Source organism: Epinephelus fuscoguttatus, linkage group LG3, assembly GCF_011397635.1.
Source record: "Epinephelus fuscoguttatus linkage group LG3, E.fuscoguttatus.final_Chr_v1".
Classification (NCBI taxonomy): Eukaryota; Metazoa; Chordata; class Actinopteri; order Perciformes; family Serranidae; genus Epinephelus; species Epinephelus fuscoguttatus.
In genome coordinates this window covers 19,958,724-19,981,999 of record NC_064754.1, presented here as the reverse complement: position 1 = coordinate 19,981,999, position 23,276 = coordinate 19,958,724, and the positions used below count along the sequence as shown (strand labels likewise).

The 23,276-nt window shown below is 41.1% G+C and overlaps 1 protein-coding gene and 1 long non-coding RNA gene across 2 annotated transcripts in view; one reads left to right on the top strand and one right to left on the bottom strand.

Annotated features, from left to right (window-relative positions):
* Positions 1 to 1,506: 1,506 nt before the first annotated feature.
* On the bottom strand, positions 1,507 to 3,970 carry cdkn2a/b (cyclin-dependent kinase inhibitor 2A/B (p15, inhibits CDK4)). The gene is made up of 2 exons (XM_049571812.1): positions 3,561 to 3,970; positions 1,507 to 2,438 (listed from the first exon to the last, which is right to left on the bottom strand). The coding sequence occupies exons 1-2, from the start codon at positions 3,696 to 3,698 to the stop codon at positions 2,175 to 2,177; spliced, it is 402 nt and encodes a 133-aa protein (XP_049427769.1). The 5' UTR covers positions 3,699 to 3,970; the 3' UTR covers positions 1,507 to 2,174.
* Positions 3,971 to 9,165: 5,195 nt separating this feature from the next.
* The window catches only part of LOC125885388 (uncharacterized), a 173,609-nt gene continuing 159,498 nt past the window's right edge, over positions 9,166 to 23,276 (top strand). The window contains exons 1-2 of the long non-coding RNA XR_007448898.1: positions 9,166 to 9,312; positions 13,422 to 13,576. This is a non-coding gene — a long non-coding RNA (uncharacterized LOC125885388). The remainder of the gene's footprint in view (positions 9,313 to 13,421; positions 13,577 to 23,276) is intronic.

Genomic DNA, 23,276 nt, shown 5'->3' with positions numbered 1-23,276 from the left:
GCTAACTGACAGTATAAAGAGTCCTTTTGAGGAACTGACCAAACTATTTACTGACACTGACAGGTTTTTTGCACTCTTAAAATCTTTGATATACTGTAAAAATCATCAGCAATCAAAAGCATGTTTGTCTTTTCCCTTCTCTGCATTTGCTGCACCTGATATGTGCACTACGGTACACATATCTAAAAATATCTGGTACCTCGTATTTCCTCTTTGTTGCCTCGTCTGAACAATATGAATGGCTCCTGCTGCATAAATGACCTCAATAAAAAGTGGAGATGTGAAGATAAAGTTGTAAGAAAATAATTAAAATATCAAAGCAACTTGACCTGATTAAAATATGTCTTACAATCTGCAGTGAAGAAGCAGGGGTTTATTTTTTAGTCACATGCTTGCACTATGCCCTGAAATGCAGGGAGGGATACTCTTGAGGCTAGTGAAAGAATTATAAAAAGATCTCACCTCAGGATTAGTACAGACAGTATCCTGAGGCTGCCATAGTGCGTTTATATCTATAGGAATTTAGAGTTCAGATTTGAATTTCTGGTTTTAAAGCAATTTTTTTTTCCAATAATCTCATTTGATAATTTAAATCTGAAATCAGCTTCCTGTTTGACATGTGATGGACTGAATTTACTGTTGAAACAAACTCAGTTTACCGTTTTAATTCCTGCACACTGGACCCATAGGTACATGTTTCAACAACAACAACAACAGTGTGTTAAGCCCTTCGTGGTTTAGGGGATTTTTCTGTGTTGCCAAACCTCACTTTGGTTGCATAAAGCCATTAAAATCGCCGGGCTTGAACAGAGCTAGGCTGATTAACTCTCCAAAACGATGCAGAGCTTATGCGTCGTGTTTGTGTATCCAGACTACATATATATGTATATATGGTCTTCTTACACAGTATTAATTCAACTATAACCTGGCGTCCTTTATACAGGAAAGTACTTTTACACATCATTAATGTGCACAAAAATCTACTTAACTGGTGCAAGTCAACCAGATTCTGTCACATATATCCTATATTTAAAATATGTCCATGTGAGCTGAAAACATCGCCTCAAACTTTTCACTTAAATAAATAAGTGATTGCAACATTATTGTTCTGGATGGCGTGTCTAACTGTGCAGTCACCTGAGGCCGGAGATTATAACATGATCAGTATTTACATGCGCAATGCGTGTGATGTGACTGTGTCAATATTCTTAAAAACCAGTTTAGCAGAGGCAAAGGGGAAGTCGGCTAACGTGTAAAAATGTTCGCCCTGCAGTGACATATTGCTCGTTTGGCCTGTGAGCAGTTATGAAGACAATGGAAAACTCCCAGCTGAACTCAAATGCAACGTCAAATACTACTACTACTACTAATAATAATGATGATAATAATAATAATAATAATAATAATAATAATAATGGCTTTATAGGTTTTTGAATCATTTTATTTTCTGGTACCTTTCACAAACCCACCTTAAGACAATATGTGAAGCATAATCATAATACTTCCAATCTGCTTCATACTTTAAAAGTTTATTTACATTTTACATATTATTAAAGTGCATAATATGCCAGTTGTGAATATCATTTGCACAAACAGGAAGGGGAGGATAAAGATAACGTATACAGAATAGTGCATCGACAGTGATACACTAATATTCAATGTGCAAAAACATTTTGAAATGGCTTTTCTGCTATTTGGTTAAATACTTAAAATTAAAAGATATTTAAAATACAGTAATTCCACCACTTTTACGACGAGGAGCGACAATAATGATTTTTTTTTTTTTTTTTTTTTTTTAAAAAACCAATTTACTTTAGACATATTAAAGTAAAACTGTACACTGCACAGATGGGGACTCCTTAGAGGCTTATTGGGCATAATCTAATTACAAAACGGAAGATAAACCAGCAACAAATTGTGTGTATGTGTTTGTAAACATAATATCCCGACCAGCCTGGCTTTATATTTTTATAACAATATTGTGCTCTTTCAGAACAGCGACCCTGCGTGATAAAGCCGATTTCGTTAAAAAATAAAATATTGCAACTATTTTAGCAAAGAAACAGACAAATAAATAAAAAATATTTACAGCAAAACCGCCTCTGTGTAATAAGTCATATTGGAGGCCTCCTCAGGCCCCGGCTCTCTGAGCCCCGAGTCTATCAGATCAAGCATCACTGAGGGTTTTCCAGAGACGTCAGATAATCAGCTGTAGATGAGTGTTCATTCTCTGTGGCCAAATCGATAGGCCGCCGGTCCGCATTGTCCCTGGCCTGGATGTCAGCCCCGTGCTCCACCAGCGCCTTCACAGTGTCCAAAAAGCCCGTCCTGGCCGCGTCGTGCAGCGGCGTGGCCCCTGTGCTGATGTCCTTCAAGTTGGGATCAGCTCCTGCCCTGAGTAACGACCGAGCCACCGTCGTGCTGCCCATCATCATCACCTTCATGAGGATATAGAGGCTAATTAGGTTTGATAATGCCTATAAAGCCATTTACAAATCAATCATTTATACCTTTACTAGAAGAGCACAAGGAGCAGAGTGTGGAGTTTGACCTGCAATTTAATAAAACCACACTGCCCCTAAAAGACTACTCGATTATTACACAGATTTTTTTTTTAGATTTGAACATATATTTGGCATATTATATTACAATTAGGAACTCTGTTAACTGACGCTGGAGATATTAGACTATATGACGCATATTTTCCCACATGGGCTAAAATTTAATTTATCTGAAGTCATAATTCTAAGTGGAAATAGGAAAATGATGAGCCACTTCAACGCACCTAAACAACACAATAAAAAAACCCGTCCGTATTAACCTGAGCAGCCTTTAAGAGCTCGTTTAGTTTCGTTTTCTTTTATCTTAAAGAGAAATTATAATCCATAACCTCACGTGAGACGAAAGGAGAGTTGTGTTTTTGCTCACTGTAATCTCGGTCGCTGCAAATTATGACACAAAGGCGCCAGACTTTTCTTTTTTTTTTAAAAAAAAAAAAATAGCCTAAATAGACGACAATATTTCTAATTTTCTTGGTAATTCTGATTATCAGTAGCAGCAGTTACATGGTGTTAATTCAGCTCATTTGTTATTGTGATAACCTATATTATAGAGGGCCCTAACCCACGTAGATGAGACTTATTTTTGTGGGAATAGGTGAGTGAGTTATTCAGAAGTGGGGGGTTTATTATAATAACAATATGCTCTGCTTTTGCAACTACACGCTTGTTTTTTGGCGTGCGTAAAAGCAGTGCCGTGCCAAAATGCGTAATAGACAACAAAGTAGCAACAATCTGCTGTCTAAAGGCAACATACACACTTATAGTTGTATTTATCTTGATGAGAAATTGCATTAGGAGGAAACTAGACTGTTTTTTCTCAATAAAAGTGAGCCGAAGTTTGATTACTACAAAGAATGGCGACTGTGCGTCATTTTTGAGGTGAATAAAGAAAAATATCTTGCCCATAGCCTGGTTGAAAATGTCTCCCCGAGAGGTTAATGATGTTTTAGTGCGAAAATGATGCCTTAATAAGCCGTCAAAGCGCATCTGGTGACTGACCTGCAGAGCGGTTCTTCCAAAAACGTTGCACCCGTTAGGATCAACTCCTGCCCACAGGAGAGTGTCCACACGGTTACTGTCTCCCCGCGCTGCGGCTGTTGTCAAATCATCCACCGTGGGCACTATCTCCTCCAACATTCTGCAGCGATCACGTCCGTGAATATGTCACTCAGTCGCTTTGACAGGTAGTCCGATGATGGCTGTTTGAGGAACAAAAATACGGCTTTAAAAACACGCCGGAGAGCGCGTGTGGAATAATCACGGCTCGGTGTTGATGTCTGGAGGTCGCTCTTCAGCCGTCCGCGGCTTGTCAGCGTGTCCAGTCCACAGGTTGCGTGGGTCTGCTGAGTAAACCGTACATCGCCTGTCCAGCGATCAGTCGGTGTGTGTCTGGGCTTGTTTGGTGTTTTGAATGGGTGACGTCATTGAATGTCTGTGCTGCAGCACGATCGTGCGCATGCGCCGTTTCGGCTGCTTTTGACAGCAGAGGCAGCACATTTCTTTTCTGCTCCTCCTCCTCGCTGTTGCTGCTGCTGCGAGATGATGGAAACCGACTCCTCCTACAGCTCTCAACAAAATCAAACTCCTATTTGGCGGTTCAGTGTTTGATTTAAAAACGCAGCTGCGCACTCTGGGTGCTGCAGATCTTCAAATTTCATCTTGATCCTGTAAAACACATGTTGACTATCTCACCTGAGGTCCATTAAATGACACTTCTGGAGCTCCTGATCGTGCCATGAGTTGCCATGGGACTGTAAATATTTCAATATTTTTTTCTCACTAAACTTGAATCCAACATTAACAAAAAAATCTTAAAGTGCTTAGAAGAACTAGAAATCTGAGTACCTACAGTGAGATGGCAGCTGGCACACTCCCATCAGGTGATGAAGATCATGCAGGGGCGTAAACATAGCCGGTGCAGGCAGGGCAGTTGCAGTGGGGCCCTCCAACTAGAGGGGCACGGGGCACCACCTAACACGGGCTGAATTGTTGCATGGACTTTTTATGTGGTTACACAGGGTTGATCCTTTGATAGGTTACTCAATCTGTGTAGCTACATCTAATGGTCCAACCACTGAATATCAATGATAGACTAACAGATGGATGGATACCTGTACGGATACCTATCTTGCCACTGATGTAGATGGAGACCTATAGTATAGACCTATAGTCACTTTAGTGCCTTACTTTTTTATATATATTTTTCATCTATTTCTAATCCAGAAAGATATGTACATATATTTATATAGATATACATATACTGTATATACATATTTTCTATTTTTCAATCTTTTTTTTAATCTCAGTATACATTGTCACCCTCCATTTTCTGTCTGTGCTTTGAGCTGCTGTGATGTGAATTTCCCAAGTGTGGGATCAATAACATTTATTTTATCTTATCTTATCTTATCTTATAGATAGGATTGTATCGAATTAATTGTGTTAAACAGACTTATATATATCCAGCAAGTGTTACAGCTAACCCTCTGCCTGTTACAATCAACCCCACCCATGGGGCCCGTTGTAACTACTTTGCACCATTTAGATGTGATCTGATCCAAAGTCCATGTTTTTGTACGCCTGCGCCTTGTGATGTAATCTGCACTGCCCCCCCCCCCTCCCCCCAAGCCACCCATGGTAAGATAAAACATTACTTTTATGCCCACCATGGCCGCTGAATGACTCTTGAGATTGCTGTAGGTTATAATTTTTTGGCATTACATTTGAGGCAGCTAAATTAATCTGCTTGTATGAGGACACGTGAGATTGTAAAATGCTCTGTGGTTTTTTTAAGGTCCAGTTGGTTTTCCTTTGGCCTTGTTGTTGAGATGTGTACGTCTCATGTAGCTGTCTTTTATACTCTGAGACCTCAAGTGCTTGTTACTATGTCAATCCTGTGCTCAAGATCTGGTGTGAACATTGATAAATAAAAGAGATACTCAAGTTTTTTGATGTCTCTCGGTATAACCTAAGTAGGTTTGGGATAGCAGGATGATCATGAGTAATGTAGCCAATGTAATGGAGCCAACAGACTTTGAAAACAAAGTTTTCAATGTCTGTTGGCTCCATTACACTGTGACCTCCAGCATGCACTGGAGTGTTTTGCAGCCGAGTGTAAAGCAGTTGGGATGAGAGTCAGCACCTCCAAGTCTGAGGCCATGGTCCTCTGCCAGAAATCGGTGGTTTGCCCTCTCCGGGTTGGGGGAGAGTTGCTGCCTCAAGCGAGGGAGTTCAAGTATTTCGGTGTCTTGTTCATGTGTGAGGGTAGAATGAAGCGTGAGATGGATTGGTGGGTCGGTGCGGCTTCTGCAGTGATGCGGGGGCTGTGACGGTCCGTCGGGGTGAAAAGGGAGCTGAGCCAGAAAGCAAAGTTTTCAATTTACATGTCCATCTACGCCCCAACCCTCACTGATGGTCATGAACTCTGGGTAGTGACCAAAAGCATGGGATTGCGGATACAAGCGGTGGAAATGAGTTTCCTCTGTAGGGTGGCCGGGCTCAGCCTTAGAGATAGGGTAAGGAGCTCGGAGTAAAGCTGCTGCTCCTTCGCGTCAAAAGGGGTCAGTTGAGGTGGCTTCGGGCATCTGATCAGGATGCCTCCTGGGCTCTTCCCATTGGAGGTGTCCCAAGTGCGTCCCACTGGTAGGAGGCCCCGGGGCAGACCCAGAACATGCTGGAGGGATTATGTATCTCGTCTGGCCTGGGAACACCTTGGGTCCCCCAGGAGGAGCTGGAAAGTGTTGCCAGGGAGAGGGATGTTTGGGGTGCTTTGCTTGGCCTGCTGCCCTGCGAACCGGCCTGATGGATGGATGGGATGAAAACAAAGGCACAGGCCTGCACAAATGTCTTTTTCTACCTAGGCCACTGCTGTATACAAGGATTGTGCCATACAGCAGGTCTCATCTTACGGCCCTCATGCAGCTGTGGTTTAGTGGTGCATATTCACAAACACATATTCATTTAAATGAGTTAAAAACAAGTTTACACATATAAAACCTGGCGCCACTGGAATTTTTGGACGCTGGGGCAGCTGGATGTTTGCTCCATTAGTCATCCAGACTCTGTGTCTGCCATTTCATACCTTAAATATAAAAAACAAATGACAAAAAAACATGACAGCAACTGTTTAAAGGCCATCTGTGACAAACTGAAACCAACAAAAAAAAAACAAAAAAAACTGGGTCACTTTTTGCTGAGCAGACTAAAATAGATTTTGAGCAGGGTGCCGTTTATGACAGCTGATTTGTGTTAACAGGCTCGTGGACAAAATGCATCATCTCAATAGAGGCCATTTAGAAAACGATTGGAATGCCTGTCCGTCTCCACGATGGCACAGGCAGCAGCTATTGTGTGTCAGACAGTTGTTGCTATAGTTGTTAATGTCGAAGAAGTATAGGAACAGAAGTAGTAATTGTGTGTTGTAATAACTGAACCTGTTAACAGGTCATAGTGAAACTGTAATGTCATGCTTCTCTGGTGTTTAACCTGCTTAACCACTGCTGTTCATTAGGAGTTTCCTTTTGAATAATTTCCAAAAATCACACCCTCACAATGGAGAAGCAACAGCCACGCAAACACGGTGTGCTCGGCCTCTGCCAGGAATGTGGACTACAATTAGTCAGTAAATTAAATGTGTGTTGTGTCAGGTGAGGATGGACAGACTGAGTGTTGTCATAGATGGAATAATGGTTGTTTTTTTGTAAAATAGCCGGTAGCAATCTAAAAAAAAAAATGTTATAAAATATATGCTTACTCTACATAAATTATAAAAAAGGTACAAAAACTGTGAAATGAAACAAATAAGTCCCTATTTCTGTCTGTGTTTTTGTCCTGTACGTGTGTGATGATGATTTCTGGGTCATGTGATCATGTGACGATAAGATTATAAAGTAGTGAGTTTAGGAGCAAAGCAAGTAACTAGTGTGCCTAAGGGCCTGTCATAATACTGTGCATTGGGGGCCCATTGTAACTACCTTGCACCACTTAGATCATATGATCTGATCAAAAGCCCCCCACCTACAAAATGGACTTTATGGCATGTGATAGATAACTGTAAGGGGATCAATATGCTTCTTAATGAGCCTATTTACTTTCAGTGCAAAATGACAAGTGTCATGGGAAATTATTAAATATGAAAGTGGCGTCATCATGTATAATAGTTACTGTATGAATGTATAATTTATCCATTGTCATGGTTTGGTATTTTGGAAGGCCTCAGAGTCCTTGACTGAGTGTTTTAAGGTTATACAATGAGACTCTGTGTGCTGTGTAAAATATACTGAACAAGGCTGAATCATCATCCTGTTTCTTTAAGTGTTTGGTATGGCTGCATCCATGCATACATGCTGTACCAGGACGTCAGTTTTATGTTGCGTTAAACATGTATTAGAATGAGATCAAACGAGGCTAAATGAATTTATTCTATGAGTCATCAAAATGCAGACTGACTAAGAGTAGAAGATTTTACACATCAAGAAAGTAGTATGACACCAGGAGCAAAAGTGGTGAAGATCCCAAGCAGGAGGAGTGGTCCTAAAGTGTGGGGGCCCAGGGACAACATGAAAAAAACAACCAAAAAAAATAAATAAACATAAAGCAAAACTGAAACAAAACGTTGACATGGATGTGTGTGTGTGTGTGTGTGTGTGTGTGTGTGTGTGTTTTTCCCAGGTTCTGACAATTACATATAGCACAGGAAGACAGTATGAGTAATACACCCACGAGTCTGAAAGCTTCTAAGGCACTAAAACATTACGTATTAGGAGGAGCCCCCCAGGGGTCATGTAGTAGATAGGCCTAAATCTAGCCTGATCGATCACAGGCCTACCCAATCAAATAAGGGTATTATAATTATTATTTATTATCTATTTTATTAAGCACTAAAAATATGATGTGGTTTCTGGAGTCCTTGCTAATATATTCTGGCACATCAAAAGTTCTGAATATCACTGTAGGCAGGGTTGTGAAAAGTTTGTGTCAGCTACGCTGCTGTGGTGAAGTGCTTTGAGGTTATGAAATATTTAACCTTTAAATACAAGAGAACCTATTCTCTGTTAGCCTTTAACAGTTGGTACTTCTTAATTAATCCACTGCAATAAAATGTCCTCTCTTGCAGCACAAGTAAGAATACAGTACAATCTCTCCTTGTTTTTTGATGTTACATCTGCTTGGGAGGATGAGGTACACCAGATCCATCTCCAGTTTCAAACCTAATATTTTTCTAATTCACACTGGACCAAAGAAAATTGGAGGAGGAAGAATTTAATTCAGGGGTGTCCAAACTGTTTTTCAGTGAGGAACAGATTAGATAATGTGAAATTACCTGGGGGCCAGCTGCTTTTTGCATCACATGGTTATTAAAAAATGCTCTCACAAATGACAGAAATGCTAGTGAGAAAATATATGACTTCCCACCACTCCTAAAAGCAGCTGCCCTCGCTCTTGACTGTAGAATTTTTGCTGTGGCCATGTTTCCCACCTAACAGGCAGTATCTGGCAGGTCGCCTAAAGGCCACTCGCACTCTGTTTGTACACACCGGCTCCCGTAGCAGTTCTTCTTCTCTGCACCTGTGGCGCCTCCAGTCCTCTCCTCACCATGGATGCGTTAAGAGACCTCCGTAGGTGTTGCTGTCTCGTGTGTGACAAAGACTGGATGACGAGAGACTTCTTGTTGAGGTGGAGAAATATATCCCGAGCTAAACGACCCACAGTGACGTCATTATAACGCCAATGGCCAAAACGTTATTACCTGGTGAGTCACAGCTCTGGAGATTTGGCTCTACAGGTGGGGAAAGTTTAATTAGGGGCTCTCCACACATGATTTTAAGCTAGCGCAGAGGTGGAGGAGGTGCAGATATTTATCAGTAAAAGTAGTATTAACTTTGTGTGGTCGTCCGTTAACGAGCAGCGGTGTGTTTCACCTTAACTCTCCCTCTGTTTGTTAACCTTCTGTCTATGAAAACACATTAGTTCCGCCTGTGTAGCTCAGGTGCATGTATGCAAACTGTATGATAGTCCTGCCAACTTAAGGTGAATGAAAAAAGCAATATTGCTTTATAATCCAATATTGTGTAATTTTAAAAGGCAAGCCAGGGCCGTTTAAAAGGTCTGCGGGCCACAATTGGCCACCAGGCCTGACTTTGGACATGACTAACTTAAAGCCATGAAACAATTAAGTACTTGGCTAAATTAAATGTGTAGTGTGTAGGGTTTTGTGAATGACGCTGAGATTGAAAAGTGGCCGATGGTATCCCACTAGTGATTCAGCAGCATAACCTGATCCCTGGATTGGTATGCACGAGTGTTCTTCTGGCACGTACCATTTCCAAATGGCAGATGCAGCTTGAAAGTCATAAGCCATTTTTTGGATGCATATGCAAAAATAAAAACATACAAGCTAGTTTTACAACAAGTACTGCTGTAAATTATGTTTTTGTTTCTGTCTTTATTGACAGAGTGGTGCAACATAGCACCGTAAATAAAAGAATGTATCATGTCATCTTGTCTGTTCTGTTGTTAGGATATGTTTTATGGTTTTACATGACAGTAAAACCACCATAAGAGTTTCGTACATGTCTATTGTTGCCTTAAGTGCTATATCTTAGGCAACTGGACTCGCTTGAGTTCAAGCAACTCAAGCGAGTCCAGTTGCATATGATACATTCTCGGAACCCATCGGCTGTTTTTGGCGTCTGACTTCCGGCAGACGGCGATACAGCCTCTGGGGGCAGACCCCCGATTTTTTGGTATTCCGGTTTGAGGAGGTGAATTTCCCTTTCCGACTTCTGTTTATATATAAGTAAATATGCTGAACCATTGCGATAGATTCAGAGTTTGCAGTGACACCAATTATGTTCCGCCTCGTTAGTTCACTGCACGGACTGTTTAACCTGGCAACAACTGCAGCCGGCTCAAACGTCATTGATCAATATCACGCGGACTACAAACAGCCTACAACCGGAAACCTGGGCTCTTCTGCTCTTCCTCCGGAGGCAAGATCTCCGGGGTTTGCCTACAGACTCTACATTCACTGCATGTAGAGTCTGTATATAGAGACTACATACGATATAGCACTTAAGATTACTATGACCTGGATGATTGAGAATCTTCACCGACACGTCTGATTGTTGCTGATGTGCCGTCTCTGCAGACTCATGCCAATGCCGGCATTTAAAGTGTCCTAAGTCCTAATCTATTGAACATGCCACAGATAATACCAGTAGCCCATTATTTAGTTTGCTGTATAGTTCTGTTACGATTAATCAGACTGGCTATGGTGGCAGGGCTAAGTCAGCTAAGGATAGCTTTAATATTAGCATTGGGCACATTGCCTAGACTTTTGGCTAGGTATGCACCGATCCGATATCTGGATCAAATATCGGCCCCGATATCATCAAAATAGATGGATTGGGTATCGGAAAATGCAACCTATACCTGAGGCGATCCTTTCCCTTTAAATCTATTGCGACGCGAGCTATGTCATACATCATGGAGCGAAGGAGAGAATCTGCTGTGTGGAGGTATTTCACACTATTTCAACTGCTGTTGCACAATTGTTTATTTTTGTTAAAAATAAATAGTTCATCATTGCATTAATCTGTTTCATCTTGTTTCATTTTATCTTAGGAAAGAACTGTGTAGTCATCAATGCCTGATGCCTCTAGTCTTTTCTGTTCTACATGTAAAGGTATGTAGCTTTTTAGGTCAACCGTGGTATCTGATTGGTATCGAGTATCGGCTGATACTCAAAGCCACAGCATCAGGATCGGTATCGAAACTGAAAAAGCTGGATGGGTGCATCTCTACTTTTGGCTCATCGGCAACGATCAGACATGTACAAAACTCATTTACTGTCATCTAAAACCAAAGAGAAGAGTTTTTATTTTTGCACATGCATTAGTCCAAAAAATGGCTTATCACTTTGAAGATGCATTTGCTGTTAGGAAATGGTAAGTACCGGTAGAACACTCACAGCATGCCACTCCAGGGATTGGCTTATGCCGTTGAACCACTAGTGGCATACCATTAGCTACTTTTGATCTTGGCACTGCTTAGCATTGACAAGCGGCATACTATTCCAGGGCAGGGCTCGACAGTGCGTTTCACTCGCATTTGCGACTAAAAATAGGTGTGTCCAAACTGTAAAAAATATTTAGGGGCACATGTGCGCATAAAAAAATCAGCCGAAGCAGCCTATATTTTTGTCAGTAAAAAAATATGATAATCTAACTGCAAATGTTGGAGGAACTCCAGCCACCTTCCCTCTTCCCTCTTTCCCGTGTGACATGGTTATGGGCGGTTTTCCAAGCCACTGTCGACACAATGAATATCGTGCACGACACCAAGGGTAGCGGTGCCGCTTTGTCAGGCGTTGCTGCTCTCTCCATAGACAAACAATGGGACAGCCAGCGCAAAGCGGTTTTACAGCTGATCATGTGTAGAGGCCTTTAGGGACCGTTCGCCACGGTACCGCTGCTGGGCAGGGTGGAAATAAAGCCCTTTTCACACAGAGCGCGCAAAGCGCAGACCTCCGCCGATGAACCCATTCATTGTGTATGTGCTACCGCAGTGCAAGAGCGGCGCGCGCAGCCAGCCTGAGCTCGAATTGAAATTTTTTTAATTTCACCGCAACGCGCTGTGACGACACCTCGGCGCCGTGCATCCAATAGCAGAAAAGAGCCTGAAGTAGACCCGAAAGCGGTCACCGTGGAGCTGTAGCTTAAAGCCTCTTTCACACAGAGCGCAATTTTCGCGGCGCCCACCGTGGGGTAGGGCGCAGAGCAGGATTTGGGGGCGTACAGGCTCGTTCAGGAGCTACAGCTCCATGGTGACTGCTTCCGAGCCTACTTCAGGCTCTTCTCTGCTATTGGACGCGCCGAGGTGTTGTCGTTGTGGTGAAATTAAAAAGTTTTCAATTCGAGCGCAGGCTGGCGGCGCGCAGATGCCGCGGCACGCACCCTCTTGCGTGTTGCTCAGCTTGGCGGCAGAGCAGTGCGCTCTTGCGCCGCGGTAGCACATACACAATGAATGGGTTCGTTGGCAGAGGTCTGCGCTTTGCGCGCTCTGTGTGAAAAGGGCTTAAGTCCTGCCGAGTTTCAGAGGACCTGGAGAATGTTTTAGGATAGTAATAACATTATATAAGATAATCATATTGCAAAGATAATACATATATAAGATAATAACATTAAAGACAAAATTAAATTGCAGTACTTTTTCAAAACTTAAAATGATTTTACCTTTCTGTGCATTTTGTATACAAATTCAATAATTTTGCTTGTAAATGTCTATTTGCATCACGTTTATTACGGAAAACACATTATTTGATCAATTTACATTGTGCCCCTAAAGTTCTTTGTGCGCTCCTTACTTTTTCAACTTAGGAGCACATGTGTTCCTTGGGAAAAAAGTTAGCGTCAAGCCCTACAGGGATCATCTTATTTTGCTGAATTAGTAGTGGCATACCATTGACGAGCAGCATACCAATCCAGGGATCGGCTTATGCTGCTAAACCACCAGTGGCATACCATCAACCACTTTTCGATCTTGACGCTGAGGTTGCAAATTACGTCCAACTGAATCTTTCCTGGTGTGCCAACCATGTATGATGGTGGCCAATGTGAGAACGCAAATGGCTACTGTAGAAACAGCATTGCGAAAAGGCTCCTTATTTTCAGGTGATTATTCTTACACACTGGACCTTTAACAGCTAAGTGAAGCTAAAAAGCAGGGAAAGGAACTGACACCATCACGCCCGCAACAGCTCAGGCAAACTCGGCTTCAGCCCAGCCACAGCAGTGTCAGAAGTGTTATTCTGTTTATTCTAATGTGCATTTTTTTATTTTTTTTATTTTTTTTATACAGTAAACAGGATAGAAAGGCGTCTCCAACCACCACTGACCCACACTTGTTTGAACAATCTGACTTTACTGGATTACGATGAAATCATCTCCATGGTCAAGACACCCTGTCTGCGCTTGTGATGTAATCTGCAGCGTCTCCCCCACAAGCCACCCATGGTAAGAAAACCTTACTTTTATGCCCGCCGTGGCCGCTGAATGACTCTTGAGATTGCTGTAGGTTATAATTTTTTGGCATTACATTTGAAGTGGCTAAATTAATCTGCTTGTATGAGGACACGTGAGATTGTAAAATGCTCTGTGGTGTTTGTTTAGGTCCGGTTGGTTTTCCTTTGGCCTTGTTGTTGAGATGTGTACGTCTCATGTAGCTGTCTTTTATACTCTGAGACCTCAAGTGCTTGTTACTATGTCAATCCTGTGCTCAAGATCTGGTGTGAACACTGATAAATAAAAGAGATACTCAAGTTTTTTGATGTATTTTGGTATAACCTTAGCAGGAAAACAAAGTCACAGGCCTGAACAAATGTCTTTTTCTACGTAGGTCACTGATGTGTGCAGGGATTTTGCCATGAAGCAGGTCCAATCTTACGGCCTGTGGTTTAGTGGTGCATATTCACAAACACATTTTCATTTTAATGAGTAAAAAACATGTTTACACACACAAAACCTGGTGTTTTTGTGGGCCCCTGGAGTTATTGGACTTAATGGCAGCTGGATATTTTAGTCATCCTGACTCTGTATCTGCTCTTAAACACCTGAAATATAAAAAAACAAAAACAGGCAAAAATATGACAGCTGTTTTGGGACATCTGTGACAAACTGAAACCAAAACACAAAAAAACAAAAACTGGGTCACTTTTTGCTGAGCAGACTAAAATAGATTTTGAGCAGGGTGCCGTTTATGACAGCTGATTTGTGTTAACAGGCTCGTGGACAAAATGCATCATCTCAATAGAGGCCTTTTAGATGATGACTGGAATGCCTGTCCATCTCCACGATGGCACAGGCAGCAGCTATTGTGTGTCAGACAGTTGTTGCTATAGTTGTTAATGTCGAGGACATATAGGAACAACAGAGGTAATTGTGTGTTGTAATAATTGAACCTGTTTACAAGTCATAGTGAAACTGTAATGTCATGCTTCTCTGTTGTTTAACCTGCTTAACCACTGCTGTTCATTAGGAATTTCCTTTTGAATAATTTCCAATAATCACACCCTCACGATGGAGAAGCAACAGCCACGCAAACACGGCGTGCTCGGCCTCTGCCAGGAATGTGGACTACAATTAGTAAATTAAATGTGTGTTGCATCAGGTGAGGATGGGCAGACTGAGTGTTGTCATAGATGGAATAATGGTTGCTGGCTACACCTCTGTTATCAAAGTAAAATACATCAGGTTTCTCATTAGATTGAATGAGAGGTTACAGAGGGTTAAGACTGAGGAAGTTAAGTCTTGAAAAGATGGGATTAAAAAATGTTTCAGGATTAAACTGAGACAAATATCTCCCTCGTTTATTTAAACCTGCACCGGCTTGCATATGGGTAGCATGTATGCACTCAGCGTGGGCAGCAGTGTGGTGTCTGCTGCTGACAGGTGTCAGACATATTTTTGTCATGACAAAGTGAACCGAGACAACACGCACTGTACAAGAAGCTCTTTAACCTTTAGTTTCTCAGGAATTGACCAACTTTTGCAAGTGTCTTCTAGTATGTGACACAAACAAGTCTTATGATTGGCCGTGTGATTAGTTTTTGGTTTTTCAGATGTTGACTATTCAGCATGATTGTGGGCAGCTGAGCAGTTCCTGATTTCACTCTTTGTATGAACGGTGTCGGGCGATGCTGCACTCTGAGCGACTCATAGCTGCACAAATTAAAACTGTAAATTTGATGTTATGTTTTTAAGTTTTAAGGCGTCACTTGAGCAGATAGTTAGGCATAATTCAAAGCATGGGCAGGTTATAAGACACTGATACACAAAAGGCCCCACCACCTCTCCTACATAGGAGCAAGACACACAGACTTTGAGTGGTTGTCTTGCCGGTTTCTATGCAGCCATTTTGTGTCTCCATGCAGTTCCTTTGCATTTCTCTAGTCTCCTTGTTGTCACTTTTAGTCTCTTTGTGGTAAGCATGTGTTAACTTGAGTTGCATTTTGAAGGCGAAGGTGAAAGCTAGGGGGGCCCTGACACTTAGGGCCCCTGGGTCTGTGCCCAGTAGGCCCACTCAATACTTTATCCACAATTCAAAGCCTGAATTACATGTAATCAGGTCAATAAAATATGAATCTGAACCCCCCCTGTAGGTGAAAGGTCGAAGTGACAACCTAGTTTTGACAACAGTTTTTAAACTCCCTATTTTATTTTGTTTTTACGTGTGGTAGAAGCAATAAACATTAAATAAAAGTAGTCATATCACAATTAAAAAAATACTTTATTACATGTAAAATGTCTGCATTCAAAAGTGTACAAAAAGTAGACTAATTATTTACTTAATTAAATTTAATTTTGCTCTCATTACGCAGCAGAATGGCCTCTGTCGGGGTTATTAATTTATTGGATTATTATTACTGATGCTTTTCTGCATAAAAATCAATTTAATGTCAGAGCTGGTCAAGATGGAGCTTATTTTAACTGCACTACATGTTTGTATATGCTGTCCAAGTTATTATTTTTAATCTGAAAAGTACCTGTAGCTGTCAGAAAAAAGTAGTGGGTTAAAAAGTACTATGTTCCTCTGAAGTGTAGTAAAGTGGTTGTATGATGTAGCATGAAATTAAAGTACTACTGTAAGTATGTGTGAAAGCACTGAAATGATGCAAATGATTATTGATGATCACATGACTTCCCAGCTCATCAGCAGCCTGTTGACTTGATCTAACAACTGTCTGATATATCTGCAGCTCATGGACTGTTTGGTGATTCGGCGTATTGAAGGCGGCTGTAACGCAGAGTGGTGGTGTGTGTCATGTCAGTAGCCTTAATTCTCCGTTTATCTGTGCAAATGTGAGCAGACCTGTGTGGAATGTGTGTTCGTCTCGGGGTTCACAGCCTGTAGCGATGGAGGTTGCGTGTGGGTGGAGGTGTATTGGTCTGGAAGTCCCCTGGGTGCGCGCGCATGTGTGTCTGTGCGTGCTTGTGTGTGTGTCTGTGTGTTTTGGTGTGAGAAAAAAAACAAAAAAAAACAGGGCACTGCGAATGATTACAGACGTTATGGCTTATGCCTTTTATGTTCTGTTTGCAGAAGAATAAACAGATCACAGTTTTACATAGTGAAAAAAAAAGAAGTGACTTTGTAGGGGACAGTTAGAGCTCGCTTTTAATAACAACCAAGGCCATCATCAAACATGTCTGACTCGGCGGTTTTTCTTTGTAGGGCTTGACTTTATGACATCAGTGCATTTGGAACGTTCTTTTGGTCAGAAAAAAATGCTCTAGGAAGAAAGTCCCACTCTTCATCGCTAAATTTAGCAGCATAGTTTGGAGAAAAGTGGTCAATAGTGATGTGGGCATCACTGTAATCTGTCAGAGCTTTATGATGTTTCTCACAGAACCTCCTCTGTTGGATGAATGAATTAAACTCTTACTCTGATGTAGTAGTTGAGTTTTTCTTTCTTTTTTTTTTTTTTTAAATGTATTATCATTCACACTTCACTCTTCCGAGCCGTGCTTTGCATACTAACACTGCTGCGCAATCCAAACTACTGTCCTCGACAGCCGAGAAGGGGAATACCTACGCCCTGATTCCCGGCGAATGAAATCACCTCCTGCTGACTGTTCATTTGAAATCCCCCTTTTATTACTCGTTTTAAATGGGTTTTATTGTCTGCCCTTTGGTTTACTAAACGATGACTGTACTAATGAATTTAACACTTGGCACTTCACAGTTTTACACAGATAAAATCATTATTCTAATTACGTACACTGACATTAAATCTAACAAGTTTAAAATGCAGCAGCAACAGGACACTTTCAACTCTCTGTACATGCAGGTTTTTTTTTCGAGTTCTGTTGACTCTTTCTCTGTCATTTCCACATCAAAGACTGGGCTTGTGCATACAGAAAAAAGACCTTTCTGTAAGGCACATTTAGTAGTTAATGTCAAGCAGCAAAGTATAAGTTGAAATGTTATATTTCAGCCTCTTCAGAGCAGCCTCGTGTAAACAAATTCAGCAGATGCATGTGAAGTATGCCAATAATTGTCCTTGTGCTTGGGTTTAGCCCCCACTCAGTGGTATCAGCTTTATATAAACCATGACAGACTCACTTCTATTGATAGCCTTCCATCGCTGGTAAGCAATTCTACACAATATGTGGTATTTCACAATGCTGTGATGAGTAGAGGCTAGGCTCTATTCACACACCGGCCTTTCACATTGTTCTATTTTTTATTACATCTGCCTATTTGTGTCACAACTCACTCTGATGCTTCCCGGGAAATGAAAACGAGTAATACAAACTTATTTTTAGACCCGCGCTGTATCCGTGATCTGTGCACCAAGGTCAAATTGCACAACATTTCAATGAAGTTTTTTGTTAAGGGTTCAATTTGACTCACGTCCCGATAAGACCTTCGTACTAGTCTGGCCTTTCCTCCACTGTTTGCAGACGGCGTATTACATCAAAGGCACATCATCATCACAAACGGTGACTTGGGTTAAACACACACAATTCAGTATACTGTGTTGCTGATAAAGCCTTTATTATTATTCTGGTATTTTTGCTTTGAAGTCCTCCTGTCAGAACACTTTTCATGAGTCGAGGGATAACAGCCAGACAGAGAGAGGGCTTTGTTTTTTACTTGAGGTTACTTTTTAATACCCACATAATTGAACCATTCATTCAGTCACAACATGGAGTTAGTCTTAAATTCTTCCCTCTTTACTCATGTTGCCTGTTTGCCAAAATACATAAAACTATGGTGAACAGGAATTTAATCAGTTATTGAATATTTTCCTCAACAATTTATATTTGTAAAGCTGTGCCGCAATACTTAATCATCCAATAGTCATCGTAGGATGAAATCAATTCATCTAGGAGGAAGTGGCCTATAGACTCACAATGTTTGCTTCCAGTAACTTCTGGGTAAAAAAGAAACAATCCTCGTCACATGCATAAAATGACAAAGTGCTGAGCTAATGCTGTTTCAGTTTGTTTTTAGCCACCTAAATAAAAGTCCACCAAAAAAATTTATATCAGTTTAAGTGTACGCTATAGAAAGAATATTTTTTTACCTCTTTATCTTGCCATCAGACAGCCCTTTCCGACAGGGTACCGAAGCCGTTATCGCTAAGCTGCCAGACTCCATCGACAAAAACGGTAATTTTAGAACATGGTTGTTGCTAGTGGTGTGACTCACCCGGGGATCTACGATACAATATTATTGCAATTTTAAATATGTTGCCATATGCTGAGTATTACAATAAATTATTTTCCGATGTATTACCTTTTTTCAGCTGTTTTATCTAATAAGATAAGATTTTTTGGGGACAATGTTTAGAATACTTAATTATAAATTGTGCTAAATCTTGACACTTCCAGTATTGCAGAGAAAAAAATTCCCTTGCAAACCAAAAAAGCATTTTCCCCATAGGCCCCAATTATAAAAGAGAGGTCTGTAAAACTGTTGACAGGACAAACAAGGTCAGTTATGACTTATAAGCTTTTATATTTGTAAAACCTTTTTTCAACTGTTTTATCTAATAAGATAATGTTCATCTCACTTCAGCCATTTTTTCGCGGTGGTAAAATGTATCTAGTAGATTGGGAAAGAAATTTATTATATTATTCTAGTCGGCTACTAAAGTTTAATTTTCATTTGTAATATTGATGATTTATTTAATAAAAAATACTATACTTGGCACTGTGTAACGATTCGATATTGCCACACAAAAGTATCGCGATACAATGCTGTATCGATTTTTTTCCCTCACCCCTAGTAGTTGCTGGTCCACCGTGCCAGTAGATTTAGTTTATCAAAAATGCTAGCAAAGCAACACAGTACATAAAATCAGCACAGCAGAGACTTTAGACAGGTCAGACGTGAGTGTTTAACTACATATCTTTAAACAGTACAGTTATGCCTGAAATAGACAACAGAAATAAACAAGTTTTCAGAATTCACATATGTCCGCACTTTAAAAAATTGCCAGCTGTCTACCAGGAACTGTGCTGTGTGGTACAGAACATGTAGACCAGTGAAAACTTTGTCTCACTAAGGCCCTCAGGAAAGCCACCCAGCCTTGCTCTCAATATTTCCCCAGTGGCCACTAGGGGTGCGTGTGAAACGTCTGCCCCGGCACCAGAAATATTAGTCGGCTAAACAAATTAGTGTTTTATACATGTACAAGGCCGCTTAACTGTCATGCAGCTACCCCCCACTAGTGGGGGCTACAGAGCCGTCAGACAGCAGTCCCCTTCCCCGCTGTAATGCTCGAGTAGACTGGAGTTTTAAATCAGCATGGTTGGAAATTGGAGAGATGTCTTCTTGCAAAACCAGCTTGGTTAGAAAAAGGAAGTCTAGAAAATGAATTCAGCAGCAATTAATCTTTTTTGAGATGTTATATTATTTGTGAACTTTAAGTGAGTTGTTGTCAGATAATGTGCAGGGTTTACATTCATACTGCACGACGCAAATGTCTCATTTCAGCTGAAATTTAATTATAATTTAGATGTTGTTTTATTAAGTTTAAAGTGAGTTGCTGTCATTTCTGTCAGATAATCTGCAAGGTTCAATGTGCCCCACATTTCAGAGGCAATGTATTTATTTTAGATGTTATTTTAGTGGTTAACTTTTGACTGAGTTGCCATCATGTTCACATTCATACCGCACGGTGCAAAGTGTCTCGTACTTCAGTGGCATTTAAAATCTGACATAGGTGTTGAAGACTGTGATTAAAGGCTTCAAAGGGCTCTTAATGCACACAGTATTTTTTGGGGACAATGTTTAGAATACTTAACAATAAATTGTGCTAAATTTTGACTTTACCTGTTTTAGACTAGTCGACTAGTCTTAATTAAAATTTTCGTTTAGTCGCCAGGAGCATCCCTAGTGGCCACATACGGTATTGCAGCCAAAAAAGCATTTTCCCCACAGACCACGATAGGGTGACCAGATGTCCTGAAAAATTCGGGACAGTCCAAGCATTTGTCCCGAATCCTGCCCTAATCTTGCCCTAAATATCTGTGATGTCATCACACTATAAAGTCTGTAGCTGAGCTGAAAGTCACGGGCGGAGCCAGCGGGAAAAACATTGCTGTGCATATTCAGTGTGCCGCATACTGCAGAAGTAAACCCAGAAACTATAAACCTTTTTGGTGTACGTACCAGGCAAGCAACGTTTATAGGACTGAATAGGCGCCATCTTGGCATCTGGAATCTATTTAAGAGATCTGTGGTCTTACTTTTAGTTCATTTTCCATAACCGCTTATCCTGTTAGGGGAGACATAGGGCATAGAGACAAACAAATATTCACGCCCACATTTATATCTATGGGCAATTTAGAGTCACCAGCTTTTGAGTCACCTGGACTGTGGGAAAGAGCTGGAGTACCCGGAGAAAACCCACGCTAACAGTAGAACATACAGACTCCACACAGAGGGGCTCCTCCACCCCCGGGTTTGAACCAGGAACCCTCTTGCTGTGAGGCAACAATGCTGAGCACTGTTCCACCGTGCCACCCACTTTTTGACCTTGCCATGGCTTTTTAGAACTCAACCAGTGTCCGTTTGAATATTTATTGCTTGGCAGAAGTGAGACATTTCTGCTCAATACTGGATCAGAAGAGGCTCATACTAAACGCAGTTTTATGCAAAAGGCAATTTACAAGCAGAAGCGATCTCCTTACATTTAATAGTCACACCACAGCGTGGATTAGATTGAAAGGCCCCCCGGCAAATCAATCTCTAACCAGACTGGTCTCATTCTGTGAGAATACTCCTAAATATAAATCTGGTTATCTACCCGCAGTGTGCTATTTTGTTTTTGTGACGCATTACATTTTAATTTAGGCTGTTTAAATCTAAATAGGAGATTCATCCCACGCTTTAGATTTTTGTCACAAGACAATTTAGAGTGGTGCTCGCATACTTTACAGCAAATTAGCTTGAAAATGCAGTGTGCCAAGTGTAAATGACAGTGACACATTTAATATCCACCGGGGGTTAGTGCAGTTATTGGTATATTTTGATATAAGTTTTTCCTGCTTCATATTGAGGTGTTCATTTAGGCACCAAATGTCAAGCACGACAGAAAGGTTATCTGTCCTCTCGGTAAACGCTGAATCATACTCTCATGGTAACTGAAGTGGTTTCACTTTGCTGTAAACATCTTCAGTTTGACATGCTCTCACTAATTTGGTGTAAGACGATGGCGTGACATATTACTTCCTAATGTCACAGGAGGGTTGGCTGGAAATGTGTTTTCACTTCTAACGAAAGATAGGCCTGTTATTATCATCGTGTTGATGAAAGCTGCTTTTAGTGGTGTCTTTTGAAATGGCTGCTGGTCTTGTTCTGTTAGATATTAAAAAAAAAATGTATTGACAGCTTCATGCACATATTAATTCACAGTTTTGACAGCCATATGTGTGTTTGCTTGTCAAACACATGGTAAGCACAGCAAATCCCAGAGTTTCAGATTTTGTCTGGTGACCAGGACACTGTGGAGAGTGGCTGCTGCTGAATGTGTGCGCCACCCTTGGTCCCATTTCATCACACACACACACACACACACACACACACACAGGACGCTGTTTGTGAGTGTGTCAGAGGCATATAAGGCTACAGATTTTCAAGGGGTTGGCTACAGATGGAGAGCAGAGCGTGGAGGGAGGGAGGGAGGTAGCTGAGAGCTCTCGGGCTTCTCTTCCGCTGCCGTTCTCTTGTTGTGCCAGTCACATGCACAGGGAGCAGCCACCGCCCACATGCTGTCTCGAGCCATTGGGCCACCTCGATGCTCACGCTGAAATAGATAGACACATGGAAAGAATGAGACAGCAAAAGGGGAAAGAATTAACTGTCAAAATGCGAACACATTTTTTTTTTTACAGCTTCTGTAACAAGGAGTCTATTGTGCACAGACAAGAAGTGTCTGCCTGGGGTCAGAGGTCGGGCATGTGCTAATATTGAGCAGATTTTAGTTCCTGCATTCTGTCTGGAGATATTAAAACGTCCTGTATAGTCAGTTTATGGCTGTTTGTTTTTCCAGGATGTGGGCAGGATGAAAACACTCTCTTGCAGCCCGGGTAATAAAGGCCGAATTTGAGTACTTCCAAAGTTGGATAATGATTAACAAGGAGGTGACATCATTCCTCCTTATTATGACAGTGATTACAGGCAGCACCTGAAGATATGCTTACACAAACCAGTGGTTTTATGACATGTTTACAACCTAATGGGAGCACTTTGTTTTTTTGAGTCTTTGTCATGTTTTGTCAGTTTAAATGCCTCCAGCGATTTTTATTTTTCAAAAAGGGAAAACTGCACTTTGTTTGTGTTTTATTTGCGCTAATACAACAAGACTTTTTGCAGCCGGGGTGTCTACAGTAGTTGTGGCAGAGTTATCAAGTTGTGGCATTGCTTTAGGTCAGTCAGGGCATACAGACCTTTAATACAATTAAGTTGTTAAGCAAGGCAGTATCAGGGACAGGGGTGTAAAAAAAGTGATTAGTGACTCAACATGTCCTCATTAGCTTCACTTTGTCACCATGAGATTTTGATATGACCTTTTTGTGTGTCTTCTAGCTGAGTGGTTCCCAACATTTTTCTGTAAGGCACCCCTTTTTTATTATTATTAAGTAAAACTAAGAGACATATTTTATATCACATTCAATCCCCAATAGTGTAAATACAGAACAACTG

Bases quoted from the DNA above. Each gene is read 5' to 3' on its own strand.
- cdkn2a/b (XM_049571812.1), bottom strand. From the start codon at position 3,698: ATGTTGGAGGAGATAGTGCCCACGGTGGATGATTTGACAACAGCCGCA. The intron at 2,439-3,560 runs GTCAGTCACCAG...ATCCTCATGAAG, and splicing joins TTGGAAGAACCGCTCTGCAG to GTGATGATGATGGGCAGCAC.